Below are 23,963 nucleotides of genomic sequence, written 5' to 3' on the forward strand. Positions count from 1 at the left end.
TCTTTTAGTAAAAATTAAATTTTAAAAAAAAATTTCACACATTTTTTTTGACAGGTGGTTTTTTTTTAAAAAAAAAAAAAAAAAAAAAAAGCTAAAATCTGATATGAAATCAAAATAGTTCACATTCTTTCACTAGATTACTACTCATTTGCAACAGGATTGTATTTGTGGTGAATAACCATAAAATATTTATCTAGTAGTTTAAGCAATCTCATTCTGCATTAATTTCATGAGTCAATATAGCATTTTGTAGAAGTGGACATTTGTTTTTTTTTTAAAGCTTAAAATGGTAGGAGCTTAAACAGATCACTAAGCGTTTAAGCAAAGTACCATAAGAATTTAACTCTTCTTTATACAAATAGTATGACGACTACTAACAAGTTTCAAAGAGTATGCATTAAAGCAGTATCGTCTGAGACAAAAAGTGAAAGCTAAGAACTACACATTTATTTTACCAAAGACTGAATACTAGAATACTAAAGTAGTGCATAAATTAAGACATGTTTTTCCCATTTACACCACTATAAGGACTTTTCTTGAAAACCCTTTATGTGATGCTCACCTGCGCTATTGGATGTGCCCTCCTCCTCGTCTTCCTCCTCCTCCGCTTCCTCGACCACTGCTCGATCGGAGTCTACAGCCCCCGAGTCTGGGGAGATGCTCATAGCTGTCATCTGTTGAGTTACTGGGCTCGGAGAACTGGGACTATCACCACAAAACAGGAGCACAGTTTGAAATTAGACAGATCAAATAGTCAAAAAAGATTTATGGAGAAAGAGTATCTATGAAAGGGAGCAGAAAGATGAGACAGATAAGACAGAAAAATGAGGATAAAATGAAAACCAGAGCAAAGCTGCAATTAAAGTTCCTTGCACGAAATCTGATAAGGGCACAATCGTAAAGTTATACATCACGTGTCAAACTCAAGGCCTGTGGGGCAAATGCTAGTACATCTAAAAAAATTTTAATATTAGCAAAAGTGGAATGTTTCTTTCCAGTCGTCTCAGACAGTGAAACGGTTATTTCAGGCATTTCACGCTTTTATTTTTTTTGGCATTTTAATGATCATGACTGATGGCAAACCATCACTGACCGAAAATATTACACTGGACCTCTAAGCAACATGGAGTCCGTGCCTCTCCACTCATCCTCCAGACCCTGGGACCTCAATTTCAAAATAAAATGCAGAATTTATTTCAACTTGGAAACAGGACTCTGGACCGTTGCGCAACAGTCCAGTTTGCTTTCTCTTCAGTCCAGGTGAGAGACGCCTCTGACGACGTCTATGGTTCAAGAGTGGCTTGACATGCAAATGTGCAAGAAATTGTGCACTTTCACACCACATTCTAACTTAGTGAGACATATTAGTATTTCTGTAGCCCTTTAGAAATTGGAGACCCACAGAAATAGAACTTCAAGATAATGGTTGTTTGATGAAATATTATTTTGTATAGGGACATATCATAGCATTGTGAATAGAAAACAAATATTAGAAGTGTAACTCAAATTCAGAAAAGGCTATACTTATTGTAACAGTTTGTAATTTGGTGGTTTTATCTATGCATTCTGTCACATCTGTCCCATAGAGGACATTCATGGTCTTGATGTGGTCTGACATGAAAATGAGTTTGACACCCTCCAATACACCAACCAAACAAAGACAACATGTATTTTCCCTATGCTGTAACTATTTAGATACAAGCAAGCTACAAGTTGACAACAAAAGGACAAAAAAAAAATCCAAATGTATCACTCAACCAATCTAAATACTGCTTAAATTTGATTTTCATAAGTAAGCATGCTACTTAAAAACTTTTGAAAAGGCTTAAGAACTAGTGTGACCACATGTTTTGAAAAAAAAAAGAAAAGAAAAATGTGTAAAGAAGCAAGTATGTGAGGGGGAAAAAAGAGACAATTTTCCAAGATTAGAGACATAAATTTACAGCAATAAAACTAAGACATCCTCTGACATTATGAAGCCAGAAATTGGCCAAAAAGATTTGTTAGGTTTACTGAGGTCAAACATTTGTGACATCATCTAAGACTGAAGTGGCAAATTAAAGAGGTGCACATCTGGATATTTTCCAAAGTGTAAATAGTACATCCAGGCTCTTCCTGTACCAAACGACACGTCCCAGGTGCAGAATCACCATGAGCGCCTCCAACGGGATACGGATAGTCAGGAAAGCTGCAGCATGGCTGTGTCGATTCTGCACCCGAGAGATATTCCGATACCGGAAAAGAGCTTAGATGTCCCACTTACACTCTGGAAAATATCCAGATGCACAACTCCAATTTTTCCCCACTGCAATCCCAGGACTTCTGTCATGTTTTGTTGCAAATGTCTGACTTTATAATCTCACTAAACTTCTGAGTTTTCCTCTGATCAATTCAAGATATTTTTCTTTCTTGCAAATTTCTTAGTTTAAACATTGTACATTTTTGCCTTTAATCAAGGGGAAATTATTGCCATTTCTTGTAAATGTAGAACTTTTGATAGAGAATATCCAAGCCTTTTCTTGTAAATCCGAGAAATTGATCAAGAAATTTCTGAGTTTTTGGCAGAAATTTAGTCATTCGTGGTCACATTATTTTTTATTTGATCTACAAAGGCCCTAATACTCTGTCGCACATTACTTTATAAAAAGTAAAACAAAAAAAAAAAAAAAAAAAGGTAGAATATTCTAATCAATAACCAACTCAAATATGCTGTTTTTTTAAACACACTTCTTCTCAACCTTCATGCCAACATTGTTTTACCAATTTTTATGCCTACAAAAAGGCTTACCATCCCATGTTGTATTGGTAATCAAAGGAACAGATATTGGGGCCAAGATAAATGAGACAAATTTTATACATGTAAAAGACAGAGAAATGGTCCAGGAGTTTGTCAGCATACCTGGTTGTTTGTTCCTCAGCTTGGGTTCCTGCTGCTTCTGTACTAAGCTCTGAGTTTGTGTCTTCCACGGTTACACTCGCTGATGTTGGTGATGCTGACGGTGATGTAGCAGCTGTGTGGAAAGAAAAGTGTGACAACAGAGAACTTACAGAGAGATTTTTTTTTTTCTTATTTCAAGGGTCTTGATAAAGAAAACACACTGCCTTGGTCAAAGAAGATCAATTGTAAGTTGAGTTCAGGTTAAACAGCACATGACAATGTCACTCTGTTGCTTTCTTATGCCACAGTGTAGGCAGCTGTTCTCCAACTCCTTTTAGCAAATTCAGGAGCTCTGAAGCTCCTGAAAGCAAACCATATCAGACTGAAGCCAGTTGTTGGCAGGTTTTCTGTCCTACCTTTCTCTCCGGGAGGGCTGGTTCGTCCCCCTCCCTGTTGTCTCTGCAGGTGTTCCTTGTAGCAGACAGAGCACATGCCATTGGTGCGGGGGTTACCATAGAAACCACATCCCATAGTGCAAAGCATTGGCACTTGCGTCTGATTGGTCTCCTGAGCCATGCTCTGACAGAGGGGGAAGGGGGGTGGGAGAGGATATTCCTGAAAATGTGGGAAAATCAGTTAGTCAAAATTGTCCAGCGGTTCCCATCTAACCAGATGAGTTTTTTTTTTTTCATTTTTCAGCTAAAAGAGCTTGGAGATTGGCATTGCGGCATGAGAACAGAGCTGAAGCAAATTCAGGGTTTTAGATGACTGCGGTCCAATATCATTTTGGAATGTTAAATTTCATAAAAGTTAGCCGAACAGATTTATAAGTTCAGCGAACACCAATAACTGAGTGACAAAGTCCAGTTCACTCTTTACGGTATCAAAGAACAATAAAGCAAAATCTGAATCCAAACCAAGTTTTAAAAAGAAAGCAAGCAACAACAGTAACATTTTCAGATCAGGTGACAAATATAATCAAAGTAAAACAGAGCTACGTTTTCACGTATTAAGGCAAAGCCTGAAAAAGTGCTTATCCTATTAAGCTGAGGATTTATCAGGAAAGAACCAGAAAGGATCAACAAACAAAAGCTACAAAAGAGTCGTTCACCGCTGCCGTTTAAAGGGGGAGCGACGGTATGCGAAAACAGCAGCTAGCTGATGGATTACACTTTCTTCCGCCGCAAAGCAAGATGTAGATCAGGAAAAAAGTTGCCATACAAGGAACAACACCGAAAGACATGGCAACTACGAAACCAACTCAAAAACATACCCCAAACTCTTACATAACTAAATATTCGGCAATTATGAAGGGAAGATTGCTTAAAATTAAGCTAAGCAACTTCCCACTGACAGGCTGTGGTAGAAAACAACAGCCGTCCAGTACTGGCATAGCTCAAAGCAAACAGTAACATTAGCAAACAGCCGCGACGGCCGTTTTATCTGTCTGACACTACATACCAACGCGAAAAGAGGAACAAAACTTACACGTTTACCTTTCGTTACAAAGGAACTCACACAGATAAAAACTAATGTATCCCTGGTAACAAACAACAATCAAATCCGGGTTGTTTTTAATCGAATAAACTCTAGCTTTAGCTGGCTAACGTTAGCCGCGCTACTAGCATAGTCAACCTAAACGAGTGCGCTTCCCGACACTCTTCTGGCGAGTTTAAAATTGGTAATACGCAGCGAGACAGTCCTATGCCTTTCTAGGATAAAGACAGTACCTGAAATCCAAGGTACCGGAGGCTGTCAACGACCTTGAGCTTTAGATTTGAACAAGTTGTGTCCCCAGCAGAACGCGCGGCCTCCTACCCAGGGCGCGTTCCCGACATTCGAAACAGGGACCATGACGTCATCCTCATCGATTCAGATCTTAAGAACCAACAGAAACCACAAGATTGTGGACGGAGGCTATTAAAACTGACTAAGGGATGGATTTAGAAAAAGTAGAACTACAGCAACATATTTTCTTCAAGTAAAAAAATATTTTAAAAAACAGTAAAAAGATTTAAAAAGTAATTCGTAAACAACTAATTAAGTAGGCCACTGAATAACTGATAACATCTGATTAAATATTTTAAAATGACGTCAGACAAATATAAGGTCATGTGCAAATTTCGTATTTTACGGACTAAAAGAAAAAAACAAAACAAATGGTAGCAAAAATATAAACAGAAATACTTTTGCAAAAATGTTTCAATAGAATGCTTATGAAAGCAATATATAGGCTTAATATGTTTGCTAAATTGAACAGAATGGAATATACTTTATTAATCTCCAAGGGGAAATTGCTTATTTGTTGACAAGCTACTCCATCTGAGGTAATAAATACAAAGTTTATAAAATATACACACCTAAATGCCACAAGTGTGAGAATGTCAGAAATGTATTTATTAATGTCTTCAAAAGCAAAGTTTACATACAGAATGATTGCTATATCATTAAATAATGAAGGGAAAACCCAGATGATGTCAAGGCTTTGAAAATGTCTGATAGGTTAATTGATATATTCAGGTTAATTGAATGCACACCTGTGGATGTATTTGAAGGCCACACCTGGAACACATTTCTTTATTGTTTGACACAAAAACAAGTCAAGACAAGTCAGCTCAGAAAGACAATTGACAAGTCTGGTTCATCCTTAGAAACAGTTTCCATATGCTTGAAAGTGCTTCATTTATCTGTCCAAAGTATGCAAGTATAGATATGATGTCCAACCATCACACTGCTCATGAAAGAGTTATAGGGTTGTATGTCCTGGAGAAATACACATATTGGTCCAAAAATGTGCAACTTGTATATTGCCACTCAGCACAAAAGGAGCCATTATTCCAACAGAAATAAACAAACAAAAAAAAAACAGATTGCAGTTTGCAAATGCACAGATGGACAAAAACCAATTTTTTTGAGACTTGTCTTGCGTTGAGATAAAACTAAAGTTGAACTGTTTGGCCATAATGACCATCATTACATTTGGATGAATAAAGGGACCCATTTGATCTGGGAGTGGCACCATCATGATGTGGAGCTGTATTGCTGCAAGTGTACCAGGAGGAAAGTACTATTTGTGGACATATTGAAGCAACATCCAAAGATATCAGTAAGAAAAGTTAAACTTCAACAGGTCCTCCAAATGGGCAAAGATTTCTAACAGTTGTACAGTTCAAGGACAATTGTGCTTAATACTGAGGAAATTTATGTAAACTTCTGATTTTGGATACTTAATAAATGGATCACTAGGACATTATTTCATTATTGTGGAATTTAGCAAATAGAAATAATTTTGATCATTCTGACTGACAGCAAGAGATGTTTGGTCTGATTTAACTTCAGACAGCGAGAATTAAAGGTGTGCGTCTTTATTTGGTGTATGCAAGGATATGAATACAATTGTAAATGTTTGGTGAAATAAAGTTAAAATACAACAGCATTCTATGAAGGGTCTTCAAAGATTTGAAACAGCAATGCACAACACTTATCCAATAATTCCACCATTAGCTAATAGATCAGAATAAATACTAAAGAGAAACACAGAGACAGTCTTCTGTTCAAGATTTATTGAATACTTTTTAGTGACAGCTCATTCACATGGAACAACCGTGAATGTTATAAACTCGTGAAACTGTGCTCTCAACTCCTCTTCCATCTTGTTCCTGGTTCTACTGTTGGAATGACTGGAATGTCAACAAATGTACCATCTTAAAAGGGATGGGTTATTACTCGACAGAAAGAAAAAAAACGTGCAAATGTAAAAGATAAAAGGAAAACCGTCTTTTTATGTCAACCGTGTTAAATGCTGCGTGATCAGTGCAATGTCAGTTAAGTTTCATTTAAAAGCATCGACATAAAGATGTGATTAAATGAACATTATGCAGTGTTTTAGAGAGGATATTCCTTGAAAAAACATCAAAATACTGGAAGCTTTTGTTAAAAAGAAACAAAAGTGAGGACAAAAAAAACAAAAAACAAAAAAATCTTGAGTGCAAGTTGTTCGTGCTAGCCTACTCCATTTGCACTTCCCCTTGTTCGCTCTCAGTCTTCTGAGCAACAAAAGGTCCCACGATCCAGTTGAGCGGCGTGTTGTGTAGCAAATAGTCCATGACTCCATCCAGTGAATGTTGAACCTACGAAAGGTACACACAAACAGCAGTTAAATTACAGCTACAGGCTAATCTTTCCTACAAGAAAGACAAAATTGAGACATGCTAAGTCTTATACACCTTTAGGGTGTAAGGTGCATCTCAAGAAATTAGAACAGCAGCAAAAAATTTAGTTTGAGCAATTCAGATCAAATGTGAAAGTTATATCAATATATATTAATTACACTTAAACTATCTGAATATTAGAAAGATCTTTGTTTGTTTGTTTTTTTATGACTTCAAAAATGTAATGTTCTGTTTTGGCATTTGTCAGTTGTCTAGAAGGCAGTCACTGACGCTCTCCACAAGGTGGGTTCATTACATAAAACTATTTAAATATATATGGTATGACTGGAACGTTAATAAATATCTTGTTGTATTGGAATATTAAAATTTCCTGAGAAGCCATAATTGACAAGTTATAACCACCAATATTAATAGAAGAGACCATCTTAACTGTGTAATAAATTTAGATTGTTTTTTAAACTGAAATTCCTAAAGTCCTTTTTGATGATATTCTAACAGATACCCGTAAAAGCCTGTGTGTGGAGATAGTAGAAGACCTGTACTCATGCAAAGTAAGGAAAAAAGTTGAATAATAAGTCAGACATATCTTCCCATGCTGACGCATACAAAAACGGTGCTTGAAACGGCATGGAAAATTTCGTACTTGTTTTAGGTGATGGCGGCTTCGCTCTAGCAGGACGGGAGTGAGAGCGCTGGCGTTTCTGAGCGATGACTGCAGTTCTTCGGCGGCTACCCGCGCACTGGTCAGTTGTTCCTGGACTGTTCCTGGCAGACCCTGAGCACTGGAAACCACGCTTGAGCATGATGCCCTCAGTTGGTCACTCAGGCCTCGTACCATAGAAAGGGCGCGCGATTCCAGCTGCTGTCAGAGTGAAAATAACACATTTCAGTACGCAGCTCTATTGCAGAGTTTACTGCGGTAGAGTGAGCAAAGGGGTTTCAGACAAGTTGATAATAAAATATCTGAATGTAAAAGACTAATTTAAAATATAAAAAGTAAAAGTAAGTATGAAAAAAAGCCATTGAAATATAAGATGTAAGTCACAGTAAAGTTGGAAAAAAAAAAACTGACCAAATAAACATTTCAGTCAATTAAAATCAGGCTATAAACTCTGAAATACAAATTCAGGCTTAGGGCATAAAGTCGGTGTCGGTATTTGAGGAAGTACATTGAGATTACAAAACCAAACAATGAATTAAACTCAAAAATGGTTAAATCCTGACCTCGGCTTCATCCTTGGACCCATCTGGTTCCGACTCGGTCAGTCCCTCCCCCTCCCGTTTCTTCTTCCACTCGGCCCAGTGCTGCAGCAGCTGTTCTGGAGCTCCTGCTATTTGACTGCCTGCTGTCCCCAGACTGGCACGGGCGCTCTCCACCAAGTCCAGGGTACTGGTAATCTGAGCCACCGCAGCGTAGGTGGCATCCCTGGCCTTTCGTGCGCGGCCCAGGGATTGCTCCAGAGCTCGCTCCTGCACCTTGGCAGAGAGCTTACCCAGACGGACAAAGTAGCTGGGGTTGGCTGATGTGGTTGACACCTCAGCGTTGGCAGGTTCGGCCACAGCAGCTGGAAGAGAAACGTAATAATCTCTTAGTCACATGCTTTATTTAATGGTTGCAAATGTAAGGTAGTGCTGTTAATTTGATTTTTAATGGAGTTAAAAGTTTAACAGTTCAGATTTAATGTCCCCACAGTCAGAATTTAATGCAGGCAATATTAAAAGACCTTTTTGGTCTCATTTTTCTTGTATACAATATTCAGAATCTTTTCATATTTGGGGCAGCAGCTGGATATCATTATGTCTGCTATATATACACACACAAGTTTTTTGTATTCTTAATTTTGAAAACACACATATACCTTTTATGTGTGTTTTCTTAATTTTGAAAACACACATATAGTGTGTTTTGAGTTTGAGGGTGCACCTCAAACTATGGTGCACCCTCTGCACCATAGTTTGAGGGTGCAATTATTTAATGGAACAAATACAATTTATTGTCTACCACGTCACTACATGTTAGGTTTGATTTGAAGCGCTTTAAAGCACATCTAATTTCAACCTTTGTGGATTAGAGAAAAATCTCAATTAAAACTTATATCTTTAACATTTTTTTAGATTGTCTGTTGAATAATTACATTTTACCACCTCTCCAATAAGAAATGTTCAAATTATTGACATTCCTGTCCATGTTGACTGAAGGTAAACTTCAGAGTGCTTTTCTTCTGCCGTCATGCTTCCGGGTGTATTTTCACAGCGCACAATCACTCGATGTCCCCATGAGCATCATTTCTAACCTGGAGCACTGCAAGTTGTCACAAATGTATGACATCACAGTAGCAGGTGTCAAAACTGTGTGCTGGAAATTACAGGAACTATGTGAGCCAAAGGAACAGAAGGCAAGTTCAAAGCAATGCCCCGACTTCCTCTCTATGAATAGCACCCAACCATTGATGACATCAGCTCGTAGCATAATTGAATGCAATAAAATCCCGTCGTCCGTCCTGTGTACAGTCCTATTAATCACATCAGGATGTCATTATCATCAAACCGTCGGACCACCCTTCTCTGCAGGGGCGGACATGTGCCATCAGTGGTTCTGTTTTTGAACAGAGGCACGATCATTTCCTCATTTAGCATTGGTACTGACCCAGCTCCCTCTCAGTAAGTGGCAGGTTCTGATCAACCCAGTCCTCAGATCGGCTGAGGGCCAGACCCATCCCGCTGCTGACCATCTGGCCCATCCTGGTGCCCATGACTGTGTTGATGCTACCACTGACCGCCGCCCGGGTCAGCTCGACGCCACTCATCACAGCGCCCAGCACCGCGTCTTTGGCCCCCGTCACTGACTGGTACACCATACCTACGGTGTCTGACACCACCTGTGGGGAATAATGAAGAGACAAGGTGTCAGAGATTATGAAAATTTAATGCATGTAGCTCCAGTAGAAAAATCTAAACAAAACAGAAAAAAACAAAGACAAACAAATGCACTGCTTTTTAAGTTAGGGCTCAGATTATATTCAAGATATTTTAACAAAATTACAGGCCATTAGTGAATACTAATGAAACACTGGATAAACAAGCTTATTTAAAAAAAAAAATGCAGCTATTTTTTTTTTTAAACTGTTGTAGCTTTGTCATATTTTACAGTCACAGGATGTATAATATAACGTGAGGCTATCTTGTCAACAAGATTAAGCTCGACAGAGACTACATCCTCATCAGAACAATGACCCCACGAACACTAGCAAAACAGGATGGCTGAAAAGAAACAGTCATGGTGTTTCAACGGTCCAGTCAAAGTCCAGACCAAAACCTGACGGAACTGCAGTTCAAGATCCAGTATGCAGTTTTCACTGCAGCCTCTCAGGGGACGATATACTGGTTTATAAATTATCTACTTAGAAGAGGAGAAGAAAAGAGATGTATGGAAGTTATTTATACAGGTTCTTCTTGACCTTGTCAGCTGGTTGGTGAAGAATCGGCAGCTTCTCTTCCATCTTATCGAGTCCTTTCAAGGCATACTCATTCACTGTGGCAACTGAAACAACATGCAGGATAGAAGCTTACTTCAAATATAAAAATAATAAGAGCTACTATTGTAGTCAGCATAAAAATAATGACTCAACTAATGTGGACAGATACATATTTTTGTTTACAATACAACAGAAGCAAAGAGCTTCAACGAAATGTACAGTGAAATACAGTATGTGCAAAGTTTGTTTTTAGCAGATTCCAGAAATTCATTTTAAAAATTACCCTGAAACTCTCAGGCAACAGGCCAAACTCAAGCTCATTTCACACTTTTTTTTCCCCCATAACCATAGTCCCCATTTAATTTAATGGCAGATTTCAGAGAACATTTAGGAACTTTTATTGCATACACATTACATCACACTTTGTGGAGAGGAGAACCTTACGTTGTGGTTCGATCATGCCCAAAACAGGTTTGGACCCCGTGCTGGCAGCTGCTCCGAGAGTCCGGACCCCACTCTCTGCAACATTCATCACCCCCTTCAGCAAGGGCACGTTGTCTTTGGTGCTGCTGTAGGCATTGGAAACAGCCTCACAGGCTGAGCTGACCAGGGGCAAGTGGCTCACTCTTGCAACAACATTCTGGAACCAGAAAGTAACAATTAGGGTCGCTTCGAGAAAAAAAAAAAAAGAAAAGGGAAAATACACTTTTTTTCTGAAACAAATCGGATTTCTTAAGCTTTCATTTACATTTAGTTGCATTATTACGCCAACTTTTTTTGAACCTGGAGATGTTACAAGCGTAAAATAAGTTATAATTTGTAGTAGGTGTGGCGGAGGGTTTCTGTGCTCCTCACCTGCTGCTCTTCATTAGCTGGTTCAGTTGCTGCAGCTCCAGCCTCATTAGTTTTCCCGCTGTCTGCCATTGTGACTGCTGGGTTCAATCTCTGACACAGAATACAGAGAGAGTTAGAAATTGAGATTCACCTCACTTTGCTCTGAGTGCATGATGAAACACAGCTCCGTCTCTGGAAGTCTTTGTTAAAGTGGCTGATGTACTTTATCTAGCAGGAATAGCTGTTCTGTCAGATGGTTTAAATGCACGAAGAAAGAAAGCTCAGCCATGTTAAATCCATTAGTCAACGCTATGATGCAACAAGGATGAAACTGGTTTAAAACAATAAAACTGGGCCTAGTACCACTACAAACGGTTCAAGCCTCCATAAAACTTGATATTTAAAATATTTAACTTTATTTTCCCATTGACTTTGCTCCATTTTTTTCAAATAATATCATTATTGGTATGTTCCTGGATGTGATTTGCATGCTTAAAGTCAAAAACGTAATTTAAACAGGAAGAAGAAATGCTTTGAGAAAAAGTAAAAGCAAAAAAGCCCAACATTTTTTTTTTAATCTTCAAATCTGCTCCCAGGACCAGAAAAATAGTTCAGTCTTGTTGTGACCCATCCATTATATCTGTTGATTTAAGGTAGTTCAACTTCTTTTTGAAAAAAGAAAAAAACATTTTGCTTTGTTTAAATAAAACTGGAGATTTCATAAATACAATTCAGCTTCAGTATTTTAGATTTAACAAGATTTGCTCAAATGCAGTCCAGAGACTAAAATAAAACAGTAAAACACGACTTCCCTTCAGCACAAAACCGGAAGATGTGAATTGGATTCCTTCAGCATCAGCATCACTGCCAGGTTTAAGCAATATTTTCTTATAGCATTTCTACACAAGGAGTCCCTATTCCTATTGACTCTACAAGCAGGCAACAAAAGTCGTCATTTTAGATGCAACACGCCATTTTTAAAAAAAATTCTCATGCTGCTCACCAACAGCACGAGAATCGCCCGTATCAAACACCACCACCATTTTCCACCATTGTAAAGCCTGAGGCTGCATCTACTCACATTTTGCCCAGACAAACAACAAGTCAACAAGCCTTCAGGAATGATAGGAGTGGCAGCAATTTCCAAGCAAAAAAAAAAATCGCTGACTCAGACGCCTAGTGGCTGACAACAGTTTCAGGTTAAAAGTCTAAACGAAGGCGGCTGGCGCAGATATAAGGTGATGGAAATCCACTTTCCTCTGACTCAACTTAAATACTTAAATTTTCATATTTGATTTTAAAAGCACAAAGAACAATGTCTTTGTACACTAAATAATTAAACTAAGTTTAAACTGCAACTATTCTCAAATAGATCTCTCTCACATTAGATACTTTAAATCAATATTAAAGATCTACATGTTGCATTTATTTATGCGGGAAAAAATCCCACATTGAGAAACATCTGTTCTTGACAAAAATCAGCAGGGTCACAATTGTTGGTTCTCCAACTGTCAATACCTTGTGCAAAACCTTTTTGGCTAATGAGAAAGCACTTGCTCCTTCTTTCATAATATTTCAAATAAAGGTAGAAGCATACAAAGAGAGGAATCAGTCACCATTCCTCCTCCTTACACCATTTTTCTTGCACAGATATTGGATAGTTACTGCATGAATGTTCGTCTTCCGGCTGGCAACAAGTTATTTAACCCCAACCGATGCAATGAGGTGCTTCTCATTTCTTAAATAAGCGTGTCGAAAGACACAGCCTGTGGTTGTGGAAAAGACGTTAGTAAGAAGGGTCAAATCACTGGCATGCATCAAGCAAAGAAAATATCAAAAGGAAAACTGGGTTAACAACTGTCCAAAGCATTATTAAAGAACGGAAGGAAAGAGGGGAACAATCAATTTCACAATTGGTGATCATTTCAAAATTTGGTGACATCAAACTGGAGGATTAACAGTAGAATTCAAGAGTCACGTTAAACATACACAAGGGAAACTCAAGGTATCAGGACTGAAGTCTTGGGTAGCCATAAGAAAACCATTCATCAGTGATGCTAACCAGAGAAAAAGATCATATCAGGTTACTCTACTGAAATAAAAAATGACAGTAGCATGTGAGGCATCTATCCTTCTTAACCAGTGGTGTTGTCTGCATCTGAGCGCGTGAGGTGACACGTCAGAGAGCAAGCAGTTTCTGGTTGAATTTTGATATGACTCACCGCCAGGCAGTCGGGTGTTGAATCACTTCAGCGTTTCTGTCGAACTACGACCAGAAAGAAAATTTGCCTAATCGCATGACCAACCTCAGCAGGCAATTCCTTCTATTGATTAATTTCCTCTTTTCTCATCTCTGCCTAGCATTAGGGCACAGCAAAAAAAAAAAAAAAGGGAAAGAAAGAGGAGAGCATCTACTGCAACAACCTTATGTCTCTCTGGTGCCCTGAACATGTGGATGACATCTGATTTTTGCTCTACCAGATGGCACATAGAGACATAAATGGACTCCACCTGTCTTCACCTGTCTTGGGACACAGCTAACAGCTGCTCGACTGGCTTGGCCTGATGTTTTTGACAAATAAGTCACAGAAGGACATGAGTTTGAGCAGAAAGAGTGGGCCGACCAGCTGCAACATGTAATCAGCCAGAAGAAAATGCTCTCGAAGACCCGTTACATCCACCTGACAAGAGGAACTGCTCGAGGAGAAGGCAAATTGTGCTGCAAGAAGCTCTAGCCGATTTTAATAAAGAGATGCTGTTTAATCATTTCATATATTTGAGATGTCAAAGGGGATGAAATATTCCCTCTGATGTTTTCACAAAACTGTTGCGTTCCAACAGCCTCTGTGAGCTCAGAGCAAAGGAAGATTACATTTTATTGCAACAGCTTGGTTGAGCAACAGGTCTTCTTCCAAGTGTCAGCCGGTGACATCTTCACTGCCTTTATTCTAAACCAAAGTCTGACTTTATCAGAGCTGAAGTCGAGCACAAGATAAACCTGAGATAAATATTCTTGAGATACGAGAGACGTCCAGGAGAAAAAAAGTTGTCAGTTGTTCATAAATAATCAGCCCGCCGACAACAGATTCCCATGAAACACTCGCAGGAATCCTGCCAAACACTCTACCTAGTGAATGTTAAAAATCCTCACAGAGCTCACAAATAATCTGTCAGGAAAAGAATGCTAGACTCTGTTTGAACCCACAACTCAACACGACCTTTGATATTAGGGCCAGCACTGATTATGAGCTCTATTAGGGTATTTGATTCACTAGGTCTTATCATGGATATAAAACATAAAGACACAGACCGAGTTTGCTAGTTAGAGCTGTGATTCTCCAAATGTAACAGGTTTTTCTGTACCCGTCAAAAAAAAAAAAAAAAAAGATTTATAGAAAGATATACGTTCTTAGTAATAGGCACAGTTTGAGCTGTTAGAAATTAAGTCTAAATTTTCACTTCATTAGAAAAAAAAGATCCCCCAAAAGTTGGGATTCAAGAAGGGAGAATAAGTTTTTTTCCCCCAAACTGAAAAATCCAACAAGTCTATCTAGTGTAGAGAACTGAGTGATGGGCAATGCAAAGAAAAACAACAAAAAAAAGAAACTTTAAAAATAATAAAATATTTTACACACAGTATTATTCAATAACCTTCAGTGAACGTACTTCTACAGTTTTGGTGCCAAATATAGAGAAATGCATTATTAGCTTATATTAACCATATTTAGCTTGATCAGCAAGAACATTAATTAGTAAATCATTAAACTTTTAGTCAGGTTGAACGTCATTCCAAATAGCATTTGGAGGCAACTCTGACAGGTGATAAGGACTCGAAAAATTACAATATTTTGTGGCATTTATTGAGAGTACAATAAAAGTAGTGACCAAGAATATTTGTGCTATAAATCTATGTACAGAGTCAGACCCTCCCTAAAAGAAATACAATTTCATCTTCATCATAAGCCCCATTTGCTACACTTATATCACCAAGTAGCAAAGCTGTGCCGTTAAAACGGCATAATTGTGCTTAATCATATTTTGAAAGTCTTTCAAAAGCAAATACCATAAAGGTGTTATTGTTATCACAGCATCACAAACTCAAAGGATGTTTTTTATTCTCATATGATGATGATGATGATGAATCATATGATAAATGTCTACTCCTAACTTTTTGTTTGGCTTTGTGACATATCAGGAAAGAGATTTAACACCACTAATTTTAAAATTTGTGAAAAGTTTAGAAACCAATCATTTGGGATCATTGGAGTCATTTGCGTTTCTTTAAAACTTCCACCCCCATCGAAGAACACGTAGCACTTTCTTGGTTACATTTACTTGTAGAATTAAAACAACATCTCCACAAATTAGTTTGTGTAACTTTCAGGAAGTCAATTGGAAATAACAGATCAAACCTCAAGCAGAACTGGACATTATTATTATCAATCAAATTTTATTTGTATAGCACATTTCAACAGCAAGGCATTTCAAAGTGCTTTTAGTCTGTAAAAGCCTGAATGGTGCTTCTTTATCAAAACAAAAACAAAACAAAAAAACTACACTGTAGAAATCCATATTCTACCAAAGTCATGGCATTCACTTTTGATTGCCGTAAAAAAATTAAGTATGTATTTGAAGCTCAGATGTTTCTGGATAAAATAAAACCAATTTGTTAAAAAACTGAGATTTCTTTGCTTAAAAATATAACTGCCACATTCCCGTCTACAACAATATTAACATAATCTTTCTAAATGTCAATAATAATACAGACAATTAGCACCTAAGATTATCTTATTATTGGCGTTTCACTGTCACGCCTTTCACTTTGTGGCTAATGAACTTTAACCCAGATGAGTACATAGAATTGGTAATGTGGCTAACATGTTGAAATCAGCGTTTTAGACATAAACCCAAAGCTGAACATATGTTAGGGAATATTAATTGAAAAAAAACACATAATATCGGCGGGCTGAAAATGACAGCAACGCCCTGTTTGTCACACAAGCTGGCGTTATTATAGCTAGCTTAGCAGCAGCTGGGCATTTGAGGTTTCTGGAGGAGCTTTTAAAACAACGAAACAGTGAAATAAAACACTGACCTCACTGACGGACCGGTTCCTCTCTGGCCTGTAGTGACCTGCGACGTCAATGCTGTTCAATGAATGGACCCAACTTTTATCAGTCTTTCTACTGAAGTGTTGAGCAACTAGTTAATGCTGGATGGGGGCGGGGCCTTCAAATGTTTTAGCAACTTTCAGCCAATTAAATCACAGCACGGATATGACACGCACCACACATATGGCACTTCCTGTAACTTCTGATTGAGTGGGTAATACTACACTAAAACATCACGTTAGATGCTTTTTAAAACTGTTTTGTAAGGTACCTAGAGACAATATTTGTTGTAAACTTGATAGTCTGTCAAGTTGTAGCATCTCAATTAGATGTAATTCTGGAATTTGACTTGCATAAATTACTTGATTCCTTATTTCAATGATCCAATAATGCATGCATTATTGTAAAGTCAGGTGTGTACCATTGTAGTTGTTTAATGCAAGCACAATTTAAGTTTTGTTTAAAGAGCCAGTTTTTTTGTTTTGTTTTTGCTGCTCACTATTTCTCAATTTACTGACCGTTCAGTTTGTTTCGGTTTATATTTATTGTGAAAAGCAACATCAGCACTAATTTTCTGACATTTTGAAAGTCATGACCTGATGCTGGTTGATGTGGCAAACAACATCAACCAGCAAAAAAGTAAAAAAGAAATTACATGTCAAAAGCACTTTATTTTCACTGCTTTTAAAAGGAAATAACAAAATGTATTTTTTAAAAGCAATTTATAGACTCCAAACAATATTACATATCAGGTCAAATAACTTATTGAAATTTGAAGTTTAGAGTTTGGGTTTGACTTAATACTTGTGTGCCATTGTCTTAGGACTTGACTTGAGATTTGAGGGAATAGACAAGAGACCTACTTTTGGCTTACAAAACAAATACTTGGTCCTGGCTCTGGCAGAGATATAGCCCTAGCAGTCCTTTGTACTTTTGATAGCGTGTACACACATTGCATACACACAAGACCCACGTTAAAACACGGTGGAGCTCTCCTTGCACTGTGGTGTGCAGCAGTGACTTAAATACTTATGCTCTTTGTTAACTGAAAGCATCACAGCTCAATACTTGCTCTTCGACACTGTTGAGATTGTTTCCATTATGGTCTGAAGTAAAGAAAATGAGAGCACTTGCGGATACCCCAAGCCGACCTTTTTTGGCTCAATGAAGAAAAAAAACAAGACTGACAACAAAATCCCTGTTTAACACAATGCCTAAGTGTCTGAATAAACTCCCCAAACACATCACACTGAGCAACTCCCAGACAAAAAAAAAAAAAAAAAAAAAAAAACGAATTCCCCCTTAGGATATAACACACCAACACAATTTACAACTCAGTGGATTGGGAAATGTAAAGACCTTTATATGAAGGAGTCTTTCAGGTCAGGACTAGCAGTCAGACTGCATCCAACTGATAATGGAGTTTACTTTGTGAACGGTTAATGTTTGTGAGTGAAAAAGGTCATCTGAGTTAAGCTGGGAGATCATTGCTGTAACACTAAAATCCACACACAATACAAAACAGTCATCTCTATCGCCACTGGCGCCTTGATTTATGACATGCTCCGTCTCACATGATGTCTGAGTTGTAAAATGGCCAACATGTGGCCTTAATGACTTCAACAACCTGCAACATTGCAGTTTAGGTCAAGAACACAGAAGAGCTCTTTGACTATCAAGGTTGAAGGCAGCAAAAAGAGGACAAATGAACAGAAGCACTCTGAAAAGTCAGACATGAGAATATGTCCAGTCCAAGCTGAATTCAGTTGATGTGTAAGACCTATAGAGGGCAGTCTTTACACATTGAGTGATCTTATTTCCACAGCCTCACCCACATGGAGATTAAATCTCATTTTCATTCGTAGGATCTCTTTTTCTGCAGATGCACCACAACTTCATAGCAGGGAGCTCATTTCATGTCAACAAATAAAATATTTAAATATATGCTTGAAAACTGGGGGTATGGAAAACGAATGAGGACACGCTGTAGCAAGTACTGCATTAATTATAACCGTTTCCAACATGCACTGGGATGGTGTTAACTCATGGAGCATTGAAAACACTGGGATGGTGTTAACTCACAGAAAAGCTGCAGTGATTGCCCTGACTGAGGACAGAAGAAGACTATCAGCTTATGCCTTTCATTCAGAGGGATTTTTTTTTTTTATCTTTCAACTCATTACAGTATTCATTATTTGTTCAGTTTAATTTTTCCAAATGCTCCTACCAGACTTCTGGAAAAAGAAAACTGATAACATTCACTGAAATGGTGCAGTTGTGACTGTGTTTTACAGGTTCATTTCCCAGGTTATAAAACCAGACCAGGAGGCTAGACTTGGCAGAATGAGGGGAACAGCATGAGGAGGGCTGTCTAAATCTAATTTGTGTGTCTCCTTCAGGTTTCTAACACACAGGACTCTTCACAATTTGTCTGCATTTCTGGTGTAAAAAACCCCCAAAAAACAAAACACTGAGCCTTGGCAACATTTTTGCTGCAGTTCCCTTTCAATGACCTTTAAAGAAGATGTTCCCTCTTACACCATGATCCTCACAGTGAATGATGGCGAGATAAACCCGGGTTCTTGTCTAGCCTCATTGGGCACAGTTGCACTTTTGAATGGTTTAAAGTTATTGCTTTCACTGTATACATGGCTAAGTTTAGGTGACAACTATTTTTTGTAGCCATTTCCAGACTTATGAAGATTTACACATGCATTGGAATAGACGTTTTCATCTTTAGAGATGGGATGATTAAATGTCTTACTGGTTGGATGTGAATCTTTCTGGATTTCTATGTTAAACACCTTACCTTGAAAGGTTTAAAGCCTAAATGTGACATTTGATATTCTTCATACGTTTTCTATTTTATCTCATTTTTAAATCATATATTCTGATGCATGTGATTTGTGTGCTCACGTTTTGTGAGACATCTCTATAGTTGCGCTGTGTGTATATATTTTTATATATTTTGGTCTGGTGTCTATACCAGTAACACATTACGCCAATATGACCAGTTTAATCTAACTCATTATTTTCAAACCAGTAATCAGCCTAAAGTTACTTATCCAAGTCACTGTGCCTAACTATTTTAAGATGAAGCCTTTCCTATTTTAGGTCAGCTAGGACACCCAAAATGATTAATTATTAGACCTTGGGAAGATGCTGGATTAAATGGTAAGAGAGTACCATTATTAATATTGAAACGACTACTGAACCAACAAGAACTAAAAGGCCACTCAGAGAGGAAGAAGCCATTTTTGAGGCAGTTAGCAAAGAAAATGATTTTTACTGACTAAAGTTTTGTTTGATTAAGACTAAGCTTTATTCTCTCTGACTTCAATTAAAAATGTTCTTTTCTAAATATAATGTCACAGAAGTAAAAGAGACATTTATTTTTACATTTGTGACGGACTAAGCAGTTCAGCTTCATATGATCGGTGCCAGTGCTCCCACACTCCTTTCCTCTGCCAACTTTTTGCCTAAAGGTTTTCATCTGTTACTGCTTTACTGATAAGTCTGCTTCAGTGGACCAGCTGATTGTGAGCAGAATTGTTCTGGTGAACTGGTGACAGAAGATTAGTGAATAAGAGGAAAAGCCTCAATCCCGTAGAGTATAATGAACGTTCCCTTCTGCCTCCACTCTCTATTTTCTTCCTTCAAAGACTTACCACTCAGCAACTAAGCATTAGATTGTAAATTCAATAACATTTGTCAAGGAATTGAGACAAGAACATAAAAAAATTGAGTTGTATAGATTTCGTCACAAGGTGGTTTGTGCGTTCTTTGCCAGAATAAACAGAAATTGTCTTTTGTAGCTATTGAACAGCATTTAGACTAGTTCATATTGATCAGCCCAACCAAAATGATCCACGGTCTATTTTAGCTGAAAATAGATTCTCAAAAGCCTCAGTAAATTGAGGTGAAGATTTCTAAAGGAACAACGTATACTTTCAAGATGCTCAAATTCCAGATGTGATTTTAGGTCTTTGAAGAACTTTGAAGTGGTGATTAACCCTTGACCCTTTCAACAAGAAATCCATCACCATTAAGAAGCACTTCTGAAATGCAGTTGGGCAAAATCAAAGAAGCAGAACAATTATCCTCTAATGAAATCCACTTGTTCCTGTTCATGTTTGCTTTATTAATCTACGGAGTAGAAGGTGTTTTGGGAATAGATCAAACGGTTCTGATTGACTCCACATTTGTTGTGCTCACTGCTCCACTTACTGATCTCCATCGTCACTCGCCCCGAAACCATGATACCTTATCCAATAACAGCTGACCAACATTGGTTTTATTGACATTACACAGTTGATCAGAATCTCATTTCCAACATCCTGCAACAAATTTCCTGGAGGCTTGCAACACAAAGGTATCGGTAACATACAACTCAGTGGCAGGTTATCAGGGGGTTGAAAGACGATATGGACTTCTGCATTTACAACTCTCCGTACAAAACCATGTTAGCAAGGCATCACAAGGTCAAGATGTGAGAGTATGTCCATATAAAAATAAGAAAAGATTGATTTTTCTTTCTTTGCAGAAGTTAAATTTTACTACTGCATAATTATTGGACCAATTGCATTGTTATGTTTGTCAATGAATAGGTCAGCCAGTTACACAAATAGACACCTAACTAACTAACCAACTAACTAACTACTTACTTCTAAGAATTACTTGGTAACAATTTAGTTGGCGTATAAAAAAAGCCCTCACTATGTCTACTGTCTGAGTTGAAACAGGAGTCTCCCTGTCTTTTAGAACTTGCGTCTCTCATCAAGCTGGCAGCCAAAAGAGGCCTGTGCCTCGTCTCTCTCTGTCAAAGGAGGATGCTTTGCTCTTAGGAGGAGGAGGTGGCAATTTAGTTTTGTTAGGCAGACTTGGATGTTAAAGAATCTTTAGTAGGTGATAATGAAACACAAGAGTTTATGTAGAAAATGTGTTGTCTTAGGTACTTACACATAGAGAGTTGTTAAAAAAAAAAAGTTCAAAACCAGGCAGTTTTGAAAACAGATTCACTTGACCCAGATGATCAGGCAATGCTTTGCAGAAAGCCATTATCCCACTCATAGATGTTCTGGTCGTATTGTCAGTGTTACCATCAGGTGGAGAAATGAACAAAAGACAATGTGTGGGAACCTCCAATTTGCATGACTGCTCTCTAACATTAGTACGGAGGAGATCTTTTCTCCCACAAGCCCTCAGGAAACAGAAAAGATGAGTCCTTTACTACAAAAGCCATTAAGTTCTTGAACAGATCTCTGAAAGAGCATAGGGTTTATTTTATTTCTTCTGACAGCAGGCCTGAAGCAATAAAATCTTTCATGTTTATTTGAAAGGATGTTTAAAGTTATCATGTATTTAATACACTGATGACCTGACACTGGACGAGTTCTGTACATTACGATGATGACAGCTTTAAATTTATCATGTCAAGTGTCAAAAATAAATATTTAAACATTTTGTCATCTATGCATTCACTGAGAAAATATTTTCATAAATCCTAATTCCATTACAGTTGCGAAATCTATCCATTTAGCATCCAGAATGTTTCTTGGTTTTGATTTTCAAACAACTCTCCAAAAATGTTGACCCTCACCAAAACACAAACCAGTCCAGCAGAGCCATGTACATGACAACTTGACCCTAAGGTGAAATCCTGGAGAATAGTGCAGTTCCCTACAGAGTGTCAGCACAAACGGGCCATCCTAGCAGACACACAAGCCTTTAGTTTCAAATACCTTGTTCACATGCTGTTAGACCGTCATTTCCAGGTAACACTGAAGGTTTCCTATCTCTTTTCCATAGCTCCTCACACATGCTTGTTGCTGTACTATTTTTGAAAAGATGACAGGGGAAAAAAGCACATTACTTACTGAGTTGCCTGCTTTGTCCTTTGGTGAGAAGACTCTCAAAAGCAGGCTGCATCTTTGACCCCCCCCGGGATGATGAGAGCAGATACTGAAGATGCTGTTCTGATTATTAAGGTTTATCATTACCGCAGATGTACTACAGACATACATAAGGTCGGGTTTCTTTTATTATTGATATTTTCCTATTAATTCTATTAATTATATATATGTGAAAATGTAGTTTAATCTTTTCTTCCCCTGAACTGAATACGTTTTCAACCTCAAGCACAGAATGCAAGCAATTAACTATATGCTCTGTCTATGCAATCTGAACATCATAAGGAGGTCCAGTATGTTCATTAAAAAATGGAAGAGTGAAATGAAAGCTCATAAAAGACATTAAATCACCTTCTGTCTTTAATCTTTAAAATTATTTAGAGAGGACAACCTAACTGGCTACAGAGCTTTTACGACTTTTGTGCCTTCAGCTTAAAGGATATTAAAAAAAAAGGTGATTTGCGGCTAACCTCTTGCAGACCTTGAAGCACATAATCTAAAAGATTTGTAGGCACCGCCAGGGGACCTAGAAAACAGCAGAACCCATATATGTAACATACAAACTAAAAAGCGAACCATCTCCCACCATGAGCAATGGGCTCCATTTTCCTAGTGCTGTGTTTAATCACTGTGGCTTCTTTAATACCCACAGCTGTCAATGTGTTTCTTTGGGTCTCCACTGTTTGTTTTAGAGAGCCTGGTTCACCCCTGACATCTCATCAGTTGACTCAAAGGAGGTGGAGAGAAAATGTGTCTCGCCAACTGAAAAATGCATGGTTCCTTAGTGTTGAGTTAGTATGAGTTTTGGCAGAAAAACACAGACTTGTCGTCACACTAAAGGCATGATGTTTCGCTACCTGTTTTAACTTGGAAGGGTAAGTTAAAGTGCATAAGTCAACCATTTATCCATTCTGCTATATCCTTATTTACCTCTCTTGTAGTGGATCTTTCCGATGTCAATTAATTTCTTGAAATTTTAACATTTTTATACTCTGAATCTCTTTTAAGTAGCTATGTTCTTCTTTTCTGCCATTAACTTTGATTTGTTTCATTCATTGCTTGTTTTAGATTGACAGCAGCCAATTCCTGCCCATTTTGTGACTGAAATTTTGAGACAATACACTGTTTTTCAAATGCAACTTTATTAATGTGGCATTTGTGTTTATTCACAAATGCCACTTTCTGAAAATCACCTCCATTTTTAAAGTGAAATAATTTTATTTTTAAAGTGAAATAATTTTATAAATGTTGCAACATCACAAAAGTCTAATCTTTATACCATTATGTTAATTTTAAATTCCTCTTGCATTTGTAACATTTTCAGATTTACCTTCTTTGCAGTTAATTATTTTTTCTTTTTTCTGCACAGTTTATCATATCAAACTTGTTGTTACTGATGTGTGCTTTGTCATAACATTTTCAATAAAAACAACAAAAAGAAAACAAACATTGCCATAATTCCGCCTTTTAACTCAAAACGTCACATTCTGCGAAGAATTGTGGGTAATACACTTCACCGAAGTCCAACTGAATGGAGAAGGACCTTGGCGTGAACTTAGCAGAAGGGCGGAAACGGGCGGGGC

At 37.8% G+C, this 23,963-nt stretch overlaps 2 protein-coding genes across 3 annotated transcripts; both read right to left on the reverse strand.

The window, feature by feature from the left end:
- Positions 1-506: 506 nt before the first annotated feature.
- Positions 507-4,732, reverse strand: LOC106941253 (AN1-type zinc finger protein 5-like). 2 transcript variants are annotated; one of them, XM_015024206.1, is made up of 4 exons: positions 4,609-4,732; positions 3,295-3,493; positions 2,900-3,011; positions 507-705 (listed from the first exon to the last, which is right to left on the reverse strand). In XM_015024206.1, the coding sequence occupies exons 2-4, from the start codon at positions 3,452-3,454 to the stop codon at positions 522-524; spliced, it is 456 nt and encodes a 151-aa protein (XP_014879692.1). In that variant the 5' UTR covers positions 3,455-3,493; positions 4,609-4,732; the 3' UTR covers positions 507-521. The 2 variants fall into 2 exon arrangements, with proteins under 2 accessions (XP_014879692.1, XP_014879693.1); XM_015024207.1 differs by lacking the exon at positions 4,609-4,732 and adding an exon at positions 4,375-4,473.
- Positions 4,733-6,424: 1,692 nt separating this feature from the next.
- LOC106941255 (perilipin-2-like) lies at positions 6,425-16,605 on the reverse strand. Its single transcript, XM_015024208.1, has 8 exons — positions 16,456-16,605; positions 11,382-11,469; positions 10,971-11,166; positions 10,509-10,591; positions 9,698-9,929; positions 8,275-8,615; positions 7,694-7,912; positions 6,425-7,008 (listed from the first exon to the last, which is right to left on the reverse strand). The coding sequence occupies exons 2-8, from the start codon at positions 11,448-11,450 to the stop codon at positions 6,886-6,888; spliced, it is 1,263 nt and encodes a 420-aa protein (XP_014879694.1). The 5' UTR covers positions 11,451-11,469; positions 16,456-16,605; the 3' UTR covers positions 6,425-6,885.
- Between the last annotated feature and the right edge of the window lie 7,358 nt (positions 16,606-23,963).

The sequence above is a fragment of the Poecilia latipinna genome, unplaced genomic scaffold (genome assembly GCF_001443285.1).
Source record: "Poecilia latipinna isolate Pla-1442-1.1 unplaced genomic scaffold, P_latipinna-1.0 Scaffold3570, whole genome shotgun sequence".
Classification (NCBI taxonomy): domain Eukaryota; kingdom Metazoa; phylum Chordata; class Actinopteri; order Cyprinodontiformes; family Poeciliidae; genus Poecilia; species Poecilia latipinna.